Source organism: Vicugna pacos, chromosome 25 (genome assembly GCF_048564905.1).
Source record: "Vicugna pacos chromosome 25, VicPac4, whole genome shotgun sequence".
NCBI lineage: Eukaryota > Metazoa > Chordata > Mammalia > Artiodactyla > Camelidae > Vicugna > Vicugna pacos.
In genome coordinates, this window is record NC_133011.1 from 18,746,484 (window position 1) to 18,759,074 (window position 12,591).

The following is a 12,591-nucleotide window of genomic DNA, read 5'->3' on the forward strand; positions in this document are numbered from 1 at the left end:
TGCCGCCACATACATAATAAGCACTCAATACTATTATTTCTCTTTTCTCTCCATTATAGCTTTTGTCAGACTACTAAAAGACTGAAAATTCTTTAAAATATGATTTTCATATTTAGGGTTTTCATGTATGATTTCATATTTGGTTTTGACTAAACAACTCACAAATCACTTGATGCTCATTGAGTCTCAGTAATTTGCATGTCAGATTTATTCTTGCTTGATTCTCTTTAGATATTTCTTTGTACATTTACTTGTTTTTACTTCTACAAGAAAGGCATTGTGAGATCAATAAATGGAATAATCAAATGAGGATGTTTCAGGGGAAGGGAATCAGAAAAAAGAAAGAAGGAAAGAAGGAAGGGAAAGGAAGAGAAGAAAGAGAAGGAAGAGAAAGAAAGAAAAAAAGAAATGAAAGAAAGAAGAGGAAAGAGGGAAAGAAAGAAAACGAAATGTGATAAAGTCAGAGATACTATTCTTGAAAATGTGCCTGAGGAAAAAACCTATAATGGCATGTTAATATTTTTCCAATGTCACAGGAAAATGAGGACTGTATTATTCTCTTCATCAGAGGATTCAGCCTTTTGTTTTAACCCCACACATCTGAGGGTAATAGCCAACATCATCAGTGATTACAGCTGACTATTGCCGTGATCTTGTTTCCTAAGGAAGGGTGGTTAGGTTGGAGGCGGGTAGGAGAGGAGAGACTCTCAGCAGGAGAGTGGAGGGTTTATAGTTTTATAAAATTCACCAGATAGTTTTTATTTGCTCTTGTTTAGGAAGGAGAAGGCAGGATGCCTGTTAAACTATCATGGAGTAAGCATCAAATGAATATTTATTAGATGAATAAATAAATTTGGGATAAGGTGCCATACACAGCCTAGACCATAATCAGACAAGTTTTACTACAAATTTTGCATGTAGAAAAAGGTGTAACTTGGCTTTCCTTTTACAGATAGGAGAATGATAATTTGGTGGTGAAGCCCTCTGTGTTTTACACAGGTAAATGACATCAAGTGATTGCAAATACCATAATTGAACAAGTGGGAAATAACCTTACATTATCAGAAAAGCAGATAATGTTTTATCATTATACATTTTTCATCTGAAAACGAATCAAAAGTTTTTCAGAACAAACAAAACCCAGGATGTTTTTATAGAAAATTGGGATTAGACTCAGTTGAGTTTCCAATTTTATACTATAGGAAAAGGTTAATATTTTATGGCTGCAGAATTCTGTAGCCAAGCATAATAAAATATCAGCTAGTGCAAATTCAGAAAGGTATAGTAAAATACTTGAAATAAAAACTATCCATCACCTTTTGAAACACAGTCTTTGTAGACTGATTAATACACATGAAGATAAAATGTTACCTACATTTTCAGCATACCAGTACTGAATTGGGATTCAAAGAGAGCTGCGAAGGGAGTACTTGGGTACAATGCAGAGATGTAGAAAATGGCTTTGAGCCAGAAATTAAGGTTGTGGGAGGGTTAATAATCCCTTAACTCCTTTTCTTTAAAACACCTGCTTGAAGGGCAATATTTAAATTCTGCAAATAACTTTCCAGAGCTCTAAATTCATTTTTCTTTGTGTTTTCTCAGTAATTTACCTTGACATTTTTTATGATTACCAAGACTATTGTTTATTTAAATAAGCACACTCTCTCATACCTGACCCATATGCCCTTTCTTGATTCTGGATTTAACTTATGATGCTTATTTTATAACATTAGATTATTTCCATGGCAACTGTCTTGGTAATAATAAGCAAAGGAGGATGACTTCAGCTGCTTTATCCTGCAGTGAAGGAGCTGGATTCGAGATTGGTAGGTTTGAACTAAAGAAAAAAGTTAAAAAATCAGAAATAATGATGAAAAAAGTAAGATTCATTTTATTACATACCCTTGATTAGGGGCTGAATGTGTTTACAAGGTAGAATAATCACTGTCCTATTCTCCTGAACTCACCCTAAACCTACCCTCATTAGTGCCACTGAACTTAAGACTGATTGGTTCCTTAGGTGACTCCACAGTTACTAACTGATAGTTTTATTCTGTTCCAATGTGCTTTTGTCTGTTTTCAAAGCCCTAGGTACATTTGAACATATCTTAGCTAAATGCATTACCAGATGACAAACAATTAAACCATTTACTAGAAATCGACCTCTGTACTAATGTATACATATTTTTGCTATTATTTTCAATATTATGAGGCTGAAATGGAAAAATATATATATACACATATACACAAAACAAATAGGCACATGGACTTTATAAAAACATAGAATTAGAAGTAATTTTAAAATGTATTTGCCTTATGTGACAATGACCTTTCCTTCCAGTTACAAAGGCTTTTAGGTACTGTCGATCTACTGCAACTTCAATTAAATCCTACCCTCTCCTGAGACACAGCATCAAAATCTAATTCAGTTACAAGAAACAATAACATTTAATTATCTCCTCCAGTTATCTACCCTGTCGAATGACAGTATTTCCTGAGAGCCACAGATGTCATTGTTGTAAGCAAGAACCAGTTTGCGGATATGCACAGAGTATCATCACACTGGCTTATTTAATGCTTTTATTCTCTATGGCTCATATTTATATACAGCAAAAATTTGCTCCCAATCTAATCTGCTTCAAATAGAAATACTGTTAATATGTTCTCCTAGGGAAATAACTTAACCTCCCTGTACCTCAGTGTCCTTATTCAAATCTTGTAAGACCATGACAGGTGTATATTAAGCACACAGCAAATGTTAGCTTTTATTATTACCCCAGGTAAAATATTCCTTATCTGGCACTACTATGTACTTAGGGACCAGTCACTTTCTAATTAAGTAAAAGTATATTAAACTAAAAACCAAAATTAGTGTGTTTAATGACAAACTGATGAACTTCATGCTTTCTAGGTTAATATTATAGCATTTTTAAAAAGAATACTATGCATAGGTTTAATCATTTTCCTTTTTTTCGGCACATTTCCCAGTATGTCTAGGTTAAATTTATTAAATAAAGGCGAAGGAAGAATATGATGTAGGTATTTCTGAACTTGGTCTTATTTTCCACTAAAGCAGGAAGAGGTCACTCAGAGGTTGCCAAGAAAGCAAATGCCTCTGGTACTTTCCTGATTCCTTCTGGTATAAGACCGTTACTGTTGCAGTTGCTTTAAGGACATGACCCTGGAAGAATAGATTCCAGTAAACACTCCACTTTTTGCCCTTGTCTGCAACTCAGCTCTCTCCCTAAAGTGGTCTGTGTCCTCTGTGTAATCAATCCCAGATCTAACTCATCTTCTAAGTTTCCAATTGGCAGGCAGATTTTGGCTGGTAACAAGATTTATAGTCAGAGCATGAGGACATATAAGGGGAACAAAGTGTTTTTTAGGAGTCTATTATTTTAGATCCTCAAAAACATTTTTTAAATTTGTCCAGATTAATCTGAGACTCTAATAACACAGAGGATCATTTAAATGAAAGTCTCCTTGTGAGTGAATCACCATTATGCGTTTGTCACGATCTGCTCTAACTTGGTTCCTGATGATCACACGGTGAATGAATTCTATAGTGTCTTATGCTCAGAATGGGTACCTGTGATATACCAGAGCTTATGGCTAACACACAGGAGGTACACAGATAACTAAAATACAGCCTTTACTTTCAAGGACCTCAAAGCCAACAGATAAGACAGCATGTATTCACTTGCCAACTACAGTATAACAAAGGAAGTTCAGAAGCTTATCTACTAATGCACCAATTAGATTATAAAAGCTCTCCATAAATCCATTTGTTTATAAATTCTAAATGAATGAGAAGAGTTTAAAGTTTACAGTACTCAATGCAGTTGTATTAAATAGGATATGTGCATTGTTTTTTTTCTCATTAACACTGGCTTATTTAATGTTTTTATTCTTTATAGATCATATTTACATACAGCAAAAATTTACTCAAATCTAACCTACTTCAAATAAAAATACTGTTAATATATTTACCTACGAAAAATTGTGGATACTCAGTTTCTATCAGGCATTTTGTTCCCTTTCTTTTCATTCCACTTGGGGGGAAAATGTCAGCCAGTCTCTTTGTTGAGCTCTGAATTTCACTGCATTTTGGGGAAAGATTTATTCCATATACAGATCCAAGATAACAATATTTTCTCACCATATTCAATTTTTATAACATATTCAATTTTTATAAATTTATCTTTTTTGTTTCTATCATAATTATAAGCCTCCTCTTAGTAGTCTTTTCAGGCACCTTTATTTTTCATTGGTTGGTGGATTTATCTATTAGACTTGAGGGGGTATGTGTTAATATCTACATAGCAAACGCATTATAGGCTAAGGAATAGTGTGATGGTCCAGGTTGAAATGGCAATTATAGTCCTTTATTGGTTTTACGCTGAACAGAGTACCTTTAGGGTACAGTTTTTGTTCATATATGTTAAAGTTAGTAAGTTGAAAATGTAAAAATAAAGGCGCTTTGCCCCTATTATATATTCATTTCTGTATCAACTCAGCATATTTACTGAAAGCTTTCTATATGCTAAACACTGTTGTAGATAAAAAGGCAATTCAATACAGCATTATGAATCCTAGGAAGGGTAAATACAGAAAAGCACATGCAACCTGTAAGAAGGACATTTAACAATTTTTGAAGGTCAAGAAATGCTTCATTCATATCAGGATAGGTACATAAGATGAGTGTGAAGAATAAATCACTCAGGCAAAATTATGGGGTGGGGATAGGAGTAAGAGGGTAACATTCAGAATTTACTTTGAGGGCAATGAAGAACAATGGAAGAATTTTAAGCCAGAAAGACACATCATCAAATGTGTATCACAGGAACTTCACTCTGACTCTACTATTCAGTTAGGAGAACAGAGACAAGAATGAAGACTAGAGTCTGTTTGTGCTGTTACAATAATAGATAATGAGAGATAACTTTTTTTAGATTGAAGTATAGTCAGTTTATAATGTGCCAGTTTCTGGTGTACAGCATAATAGTTCAGTCATACATATATATATCTACATATATATATTCATATTCTTTTTCATTATAGATTACTACAAGATACTGAATATAGTTCCCTGTGCTTTATAGTATAAACTTGTTTATCTATTTTATATGGAGCAGTTAGTACCCACAAAGAGATAATGTCTTTATCTTTGTTATGGTGATAGGAATGAAAGCTCGACAGATTAAAATGCAAAGCCTCCTCCAGCCACTGAACAATGTTTTCAGTGCCTTCTCTCACTTTACCTTTGCATGTAGCTTATCAGAGAAAGAAATTATTTGTCTGCTTGTGCAGACACAAGTGAGAGCTTGATCATTTGGAGAGAGTAGATATCAATACAGCCATAGCATCTTAAAATGTATAAACTGTTTGGCATGTTTGGGGATGGCATGTAGCATCTTATGAATGTATTCCAGGACACATATAGGGGAATGACTATAGAGAGGCCAACCTAAGAAGGGACTTATGGAATTTCAACTGCATCTAATAGGCATGGGAAATCACTTAGTGATAAGCAGGAAATAGACAGGTGATCTTATCTTTCTAATGTTAACTGGTGTCGACTTAAAGGTAAAGCTTCCATCATACCCACCTTTTGGTATTCATGCTTTAGTGCAGTCCCCTCCCTTTGGGTTGAGTGGGACCAGTAACTTGCTTGTTATTACTCCTGTGATTATATAACATTATGCAAAACTGCATTTTGCTAGTGATTCACTAGACAGACTCTCCTTGCTGTTTTGATGAAGGAAGCAGCCCAGCTGTGGAAGTTCACATGGTGAGGAACTATGGATGGCTCCCAGGAATTGAGCAAAGAACTGATTTTCTCAGTCCTACAACCACAAGGAACTGATTACTTCCAAGAGCCACTGAATTTAGAAGGGAATCATGAACCTCAGGTGAGAATTCAGCCCTGATCAACATCTTGATTTCAACCTTGTAAAACCCTAAGAGAGGACCCAGTTAAGTCTTGCACAGATCCTTCACCCACAGAAACCATGAGAAAGTAAATGTGTTGTTTTAAATTGCTAAATTTGTGGTAATTTGTTACTTATCAATAATAAAGAATATAACTAGTAATGTTATTGGAGATAAATTAAATGAGGGACATTTGGAAGCCAGCTAGAAAATAAGAGATGATACAGTGAAATTATACATGTAGTTGCTAAAACACAAGCTGGAGTCAGAAGGAGCTGTTTTCAAACTCTACCAAGTTATGTAATTAATCTGTGTAGTTTATAAAATGGGTAATATTCTCTCAAGTGGTTTTTGAAAGAAATATATGATGCATGACTGGGACATTGTGCTGTACACCGGAAACTGATACATTGTAACTGACTATACTTCAACAAAAAAATTAAAAAATTAAAAATATATGAAAGGAAATATATATTTCAAAATGTATAGGCTTAACATATGTGGACTCTTGCTTAAAGACAAACCATTACTAATATTTAACTTGACAGTCTACTTTCCAAAACAACATGTTTTTTCATCAGCTCCTTGTTTATTTGCAACATAACCTGGTATAGTTCCTGGTATGTTAGGAAGCTGAATGAAGACAAGCAATTTTTGATTAAATTTAGAAAGACGACAATGGAAATACCAGTGTCATTTTTGTAATGTGAACTTTAAAAAAATTCAGGTACTTACTTTTTGATCAAACACAAGCCAGTGTATCTTTTTTTAAAGTAATCAACTTGTTTATACTTTTTTTTTTGAATATTTGGTTGCCACTTAAAAACGTGACCACATATTTGTTTCCAAAGAAACACGGATCTCCAGGATAATCATTTAAATGTCAAATAAATTCACTGAAATTTCATGTTGCCTGTTAATTATTTTTGTCTTTTCCGAAATGTAAAACATAATTATAGACATGTGTTTTTTTTAAAAAGTTAAAACTTTCATCTTGATCACTAAGTAGTAATGAGATTATGTATGTGAAGGACTCAGCTGCTGATACCACATTAAAACTTTTTCATCTTCTTTTCTTCTTCTTCTCTTTCCTCTCCTGCTGGTTAGTGCAAGTCACTCTTCACAGCTAACAGTCATGGTAGCCCTTAGGAGAATTGGATATACAGTGGTAGAGAGCGCTGCAGGCACAAGGAAAGGGGACTAAGGTTTGTTGAGCAAATGTTATTTGTTGAGTAGTGCATTAGGTGATATACATGTCTTTTAGTGCTTAGAGCTATAAGCTATCTTGCACCATGGATGTAATTATCCACATTTTACATTTGAGAAAACTTGGCAGGAAGGCGATCTGAACAACTTTCCAAAGCTTACATAACTTAGGAAAAGCTGGAGTGTAAATACGAACTATGTGCCTGCAGTGGATGCCACTTATTCAGGAGAAGAATCTCTGATTCTCAGTAGGTGTTACACTCTTGATTGCTATCAAGATTCTTTTCCTGCCTCCACAAATTTCCCTGCACTTGCTACAATGTGGATGGGCCTAGAAGGTGTAAGTGAAGTAAGTCAGAGAGAAAAACACAATTACCATATGATTTCACCTGTTCGTAAAATCTAAAAAACAAAACAAAACAAACAAACGAACAAAAGAGAAACACTCATAGATACAAAGAACAAACTGGTGGTTTCCACAGGGGAGGAGGGTGGAAGATGGGCAAATAAGTAAAGTGTTTTACCAGGTACAAACTTCCAGTTATGAAATAGGTGTGTCATGGGGATGTAAAGTACAGCACAGGGAATATAGTCTATAATATTGCAATAGCTTTGTATAGTGACAGGTGTTTACTAGGCTTATCATGGTGATCAATCTATGTATATAAATGTTTAATCACTATGTTGTACACTTCATACAAATATAATATTGTATGTCAACTATACTGCAATAAAAAAAAGGTAAAATTAAAAAATTCCCTACATGTAAGTAACCCCTGATAAATGGGTTATGGTCAAAGAATTTTCCTCTAATTAAAACAGAGGACAGCCCAAGGAATATTCTGAAGCATGTATCAATTAAATTAAGACCAGATTTCCTCTCCACTTAGTGAAGCCTCCAAAGACAGCGGTCTGCTGTGGTAAACAGAGCACAAGCCTGGGTCTCAACTTGCGACAGGCATGGTTCTGCCCCAGAGTTTGTGTGCAACCTTGAACTTTTATAGACATTGTATCTTCACTGATAAAATCATCATGTTAAACCTATTCTCACAGCATAGGTGGATTTTTGGAATGGGACACTATATGATATAATCCTTTATAGACTGTAAAGACTATATTATGGTGCTATTATGTTTTATTATTTTATTAAAATATTATCTTAAAACAAATGCAGAGGTTACTTAGGAAAATGCTTAAATGAAAATGTTATTTATAACTCATCTAACATCCAGAATTAAGATAATTTTCACCAAATTCTACCATCAGAAACTGAAAGACCAATTTCTACACTAAACATAAAATCAAAATTAAACATACATTAAAAAAATAAACAAAAAGTAGGTTTCCACAAATTGCTTTATCTGTTGCCTTAGTGTCCAAAGAGGCAGGCATGTTCTTATATAACCTAGGTATGCAAAAATCATTTTAATAAATGTTAGTTTCATACTTGACATAAAATTTAAAATCTCATGTATGATTTGTTCTGAGAATGTATTCGTTTGCAACCTCGTGAAAAGGAAAGACCACATAAATTCCGAATAGCCAAAACAGAAACAAAAAACAAACTTGAAATACAAGCTACTTATAATTTGGCCACTGCCTATAACATAAGCTTTCTATGAAGCTAGTAATAGCACTAAATAATATCTTTTAAGCAAGTGCGCACTAGAGAATTGGCTTTAGCTACATGAAGTGAAACGTACAAAAAAAAATCAAAGAAGAAATAACATCTGTCCAAATAAATTAGCATTGCTAAAATTGGGTCTGTTCATATGAATAGTTCCAAATAATGTTGTGTATTTTCTGTGACTGAAGACTGAGAATTTTGAAAATATAACAAAATAAGAAATATATACATATATGTAACCAGAAATGCAAAAAAGAACATAAATCTTTTTATTAAAATTTATTGTAAAAGTGGAGTAAACCTTAAAAATGTACATGCAAACACTTTCTTCTCAGCCTGTGTAACATCATGGTATGGTTTTGGTATTTTGAGAGAAAATATTAATCAACTCTGTGTGACATACAGTTCTTCAAGATTCACCTTTTCCTAGACTTTTTAAAGATTAAACCTAGATCCTAGTGAAAAAAATTTGGGTTTTGGAATGATAAAGATTGTAGACAAATCATGGTTCTGCCATTCACAATCTTGATGATTTGGGGCAAGTTGTTTAAAATCTCTAAGACTCTTCAGATGAGAAATGGGGGAAATAACAATAATGGCATTATAGTAAGGATTAAATGAAGTAAGTATGGATCTGAAAGAGCCTAGAAGACCCTCATAAATGTTAGTGTTTTATAACGTGGAATTCATTTCCAACTATAGTTGGTTTTATAAATTAGATTGGTGGGCTTAATAGACAGCAGATTATATTCAATATATTAAGAGTTATAATCACATCTAAATTCTGAACCCCTCCTATATTTCCGGGATTATACTGGATGTCTAATTGGCATGGCTAATCTCTTCTAATGCTCATAACTAACATAAACGTAGTGTAACCATTTGCTGTTGAGAAAAATGAAGTTTAGAAAAGTGAATGAACCCAATATCAAATGACCAGGATATTAAGCCGGGCACTCTGGAGCCTTCACTTGGACAATTCCCAAGGTTCACATTAATTAGCCTTTGAAAATATTCACACCAAACACAAATGGAAATGGGACAATTCAGTAAGGAAGGGAATTCCAACTCTGGCAACAGCAAGAAAAACAAACAATCCACTGCCCCCCTCCCAAGGAAAAAACACATAAAAACAAGAACAGAAGGGCCTGTACTCTACGTAGCTTTCTGGAAAAGATGTTCTGAGAGTATGACTACTTATCACCTCCCAGCTTCAAGTCTCTGTGTTTGCTTGTGCCCTTTCTATAAAAGCTTGTGATTTTAAAAATAAATTTCATTTGTTACATATCAGTTTATTTGTTGTATAACCCATAGGGTTGTGAAAATAATCTCATCACTATAAAAGCCTTCAGACACATATTAACCTGAAAGATCATATTTTTTCACTGGATTTGGGGATCCCCAGAAATTCCCACCACATTTCTATACGGTAGACAATATACTGAATAAGTAACAGAGGGTATCTTCTTCATTTGCATTTTTATCTGTGAGGTATACTGCCTCCATTAAAAAGAAAAAAAAAGCCAAGGTCTTAAACCACAGATCAAATCTCTACCAATTTGTCTGATCTTGTAGTATATTAAAATTACACAGATCTGTGACCCACAATTAAATTTACAATTAAAATAAATTCAAATTAAATGCTTTTGAGAGGTTTAAGAGCTTTATGAAATAATTGTAAAATGATCATTTGCATCTAGTTCAATCATAAAAATGAGTACTGACAACCACTGAATGGCTGATGACCTGAAGAAATTCTTGCTTCTCAATTTACTAAAATAAATAAAAAATGACTTAAGTCCTACATCAGTCTCTACAGCATTTTCTTTTCTTTTTATCAGTCAAAATATGCATTTCCAAAGGTTAAAGTGGTGCTCCAAACTTTTAATACTTTAATTGTTGCTATTCTTTATCTTGCAACATGAAATTAATTGCCATCTTAATTTATCTATCATAACAGATTAATTCTATAGACTGTACATATTGAGTCAATATTTGCTTTGATAGTCCATAAATTAATTATATATTATTTTCCCTTGCAATCATCTTTTATGCATGTTAATTCTAAGTTATAAAATACTGTCAAAACTTCAGTCATGAATGATCATTTATTATTAGAACACAAGAATGCAATTTTCTGTAAGCTCTCAAAATATGATTCTATCATCCACCTATTATCTATCTATCTATCTATCTATCTATCTATCTATCTATCTATCTGTCTGTCTGTCTGTCTGTCTATCCATTCCTTATCCCCATCATCTGAAAACAAATTTAGAAGCATGTTTGCTTTAATGGAACAGTTGAGAAGGTAACTGAGGTACGCCAGATTACCAAGTGGAAAAAAAAATTGAAATAACTAATATGAAATAAATGAAGAAATTCAACGGATTATAAAAAAAACGAAGGGTGTATAATCATGCAACTCCATGGACAGTGACTACACATACAAGCAAATGAAAGCAGCTGACCACGTACCCACACACCTTGGCAGAGGTGCACTCCATACTCTTCGGCCACCACCAAGACAGATGATCTCTGATATCCCTTCCAGACGATATCCTGATGAGCATGAGAAGGTCAGAGTGTCACCAACCCCAAAGTTGAACCCAATTCGGTTACCATATTGAGGAATTCCAGGATCTTCGCAAGGTTCCAGGTTATATTCTGTACTCAGACGAAGAAGAGAACAAAGAAAATGCTAGTAGTAACCTTTAAGAGTATATTCCTATTATTTGCAAATTGGATGCTTTTAAGACCAGCCATACATTTAAAAGATGACTATATGTATAATTATGGATAGGTACTAATGGTGCATATAATTTTCTTCTTTTATGAAAGATTTAATAATTTAAGGAAACTCATGTGTGAAATTCAGGATAGATGAGAAAAATGTCACCTTCTAAGTGATAAATTGAAAATGTAGCTATTTATCTCATATTTTTTCTTCTTCATTAGACACATTTCCATTTCACAGATTTTGGACTTATAACAATGACATTATAGATTCATATTTTCAAATGCAAAATAACATTTGGAATGAAATCATTTGCATTTTGAAATGACTTTTACTTAATGGTTTTAATCTAAGTGACAAAGGCCTCTTAGTATATAAGAAATTCAATTAATTGAAATTCTGAAAAACATGTGACTCCAGATGCAAGTGTTAATGTAAGACTGAAGTGCCCATAAGATGAAAATTGTATATTATAGATTTATACAAGAAAACATCCCTAAGCAATGAATGTACATCATGAAAATGAACAGCTAAACACTCTTCAGTGTATGAAAAGCAGAGTTAATTAAACAACAATATTATAATTATATACAGTTCTAGGAAGAAGTAGCCCATCTAAAAATATTCCCAGAGCACACACTTAGTATGTAATTGCAATGGGGAACAAGAGGGATTGTTTTATGTTAAAGAGCTAATATTTTCTTGTTTAAAAAATTTATTTGGACACACTTTTAATATTCTGGGTTAAAATTGATTATGCTTATTTACTATTCATTATGAAATACCTTAATTATTTTAGAAGTATTTCCATGGAAGTACTAGAATAACAGTTGAAGAACAAGGTTAGCATTTGTATAATTTCATTTATATAAATTATAATATATTATTTATATAATTATGTATAATTACAATATTAAAAATTTATGTTAGCAAATTGGCAGAAGATTTAACTATTAATTTGTTTCTGTACTCTTTCACCATTCCACTTAACTATGAAGTAGAATTAATAAGAATAATTTTTATTCACTTTGCTTTTATAATTTTTTTCTGGTATCCAAGTTATAATGTTGCTTATAGTTGTGGTTATTCT

General features: G+C 33.1%; 1 protein-coding gene across 3 annotated transcripts in view; it reads right to left on the reverse strand.

Moving 5' to 3' along the window:
- The window catches only part of CSMD3 (CUB and Sushi multiple domains 3), a 1,005,695-nt gene that overhangs the window by 296,091 nt on the left and 697,013 nt on the right, over positions 1–12,591 (reverse strand). For all 3 annotated transcript variants that reach the window (XM_031691263.2, XM_072949624.1, XM_072949623.1), the window contains one exon: positions 11,243–11,431. In XM_031691263.2, coding sequence (XP_031547123.1) covers positions 11,243–11,431 — 189 coding nt within the window. The remainder of the gene's footprint in view (positions 1–11,242; positions 11,432–12,591) is intronic.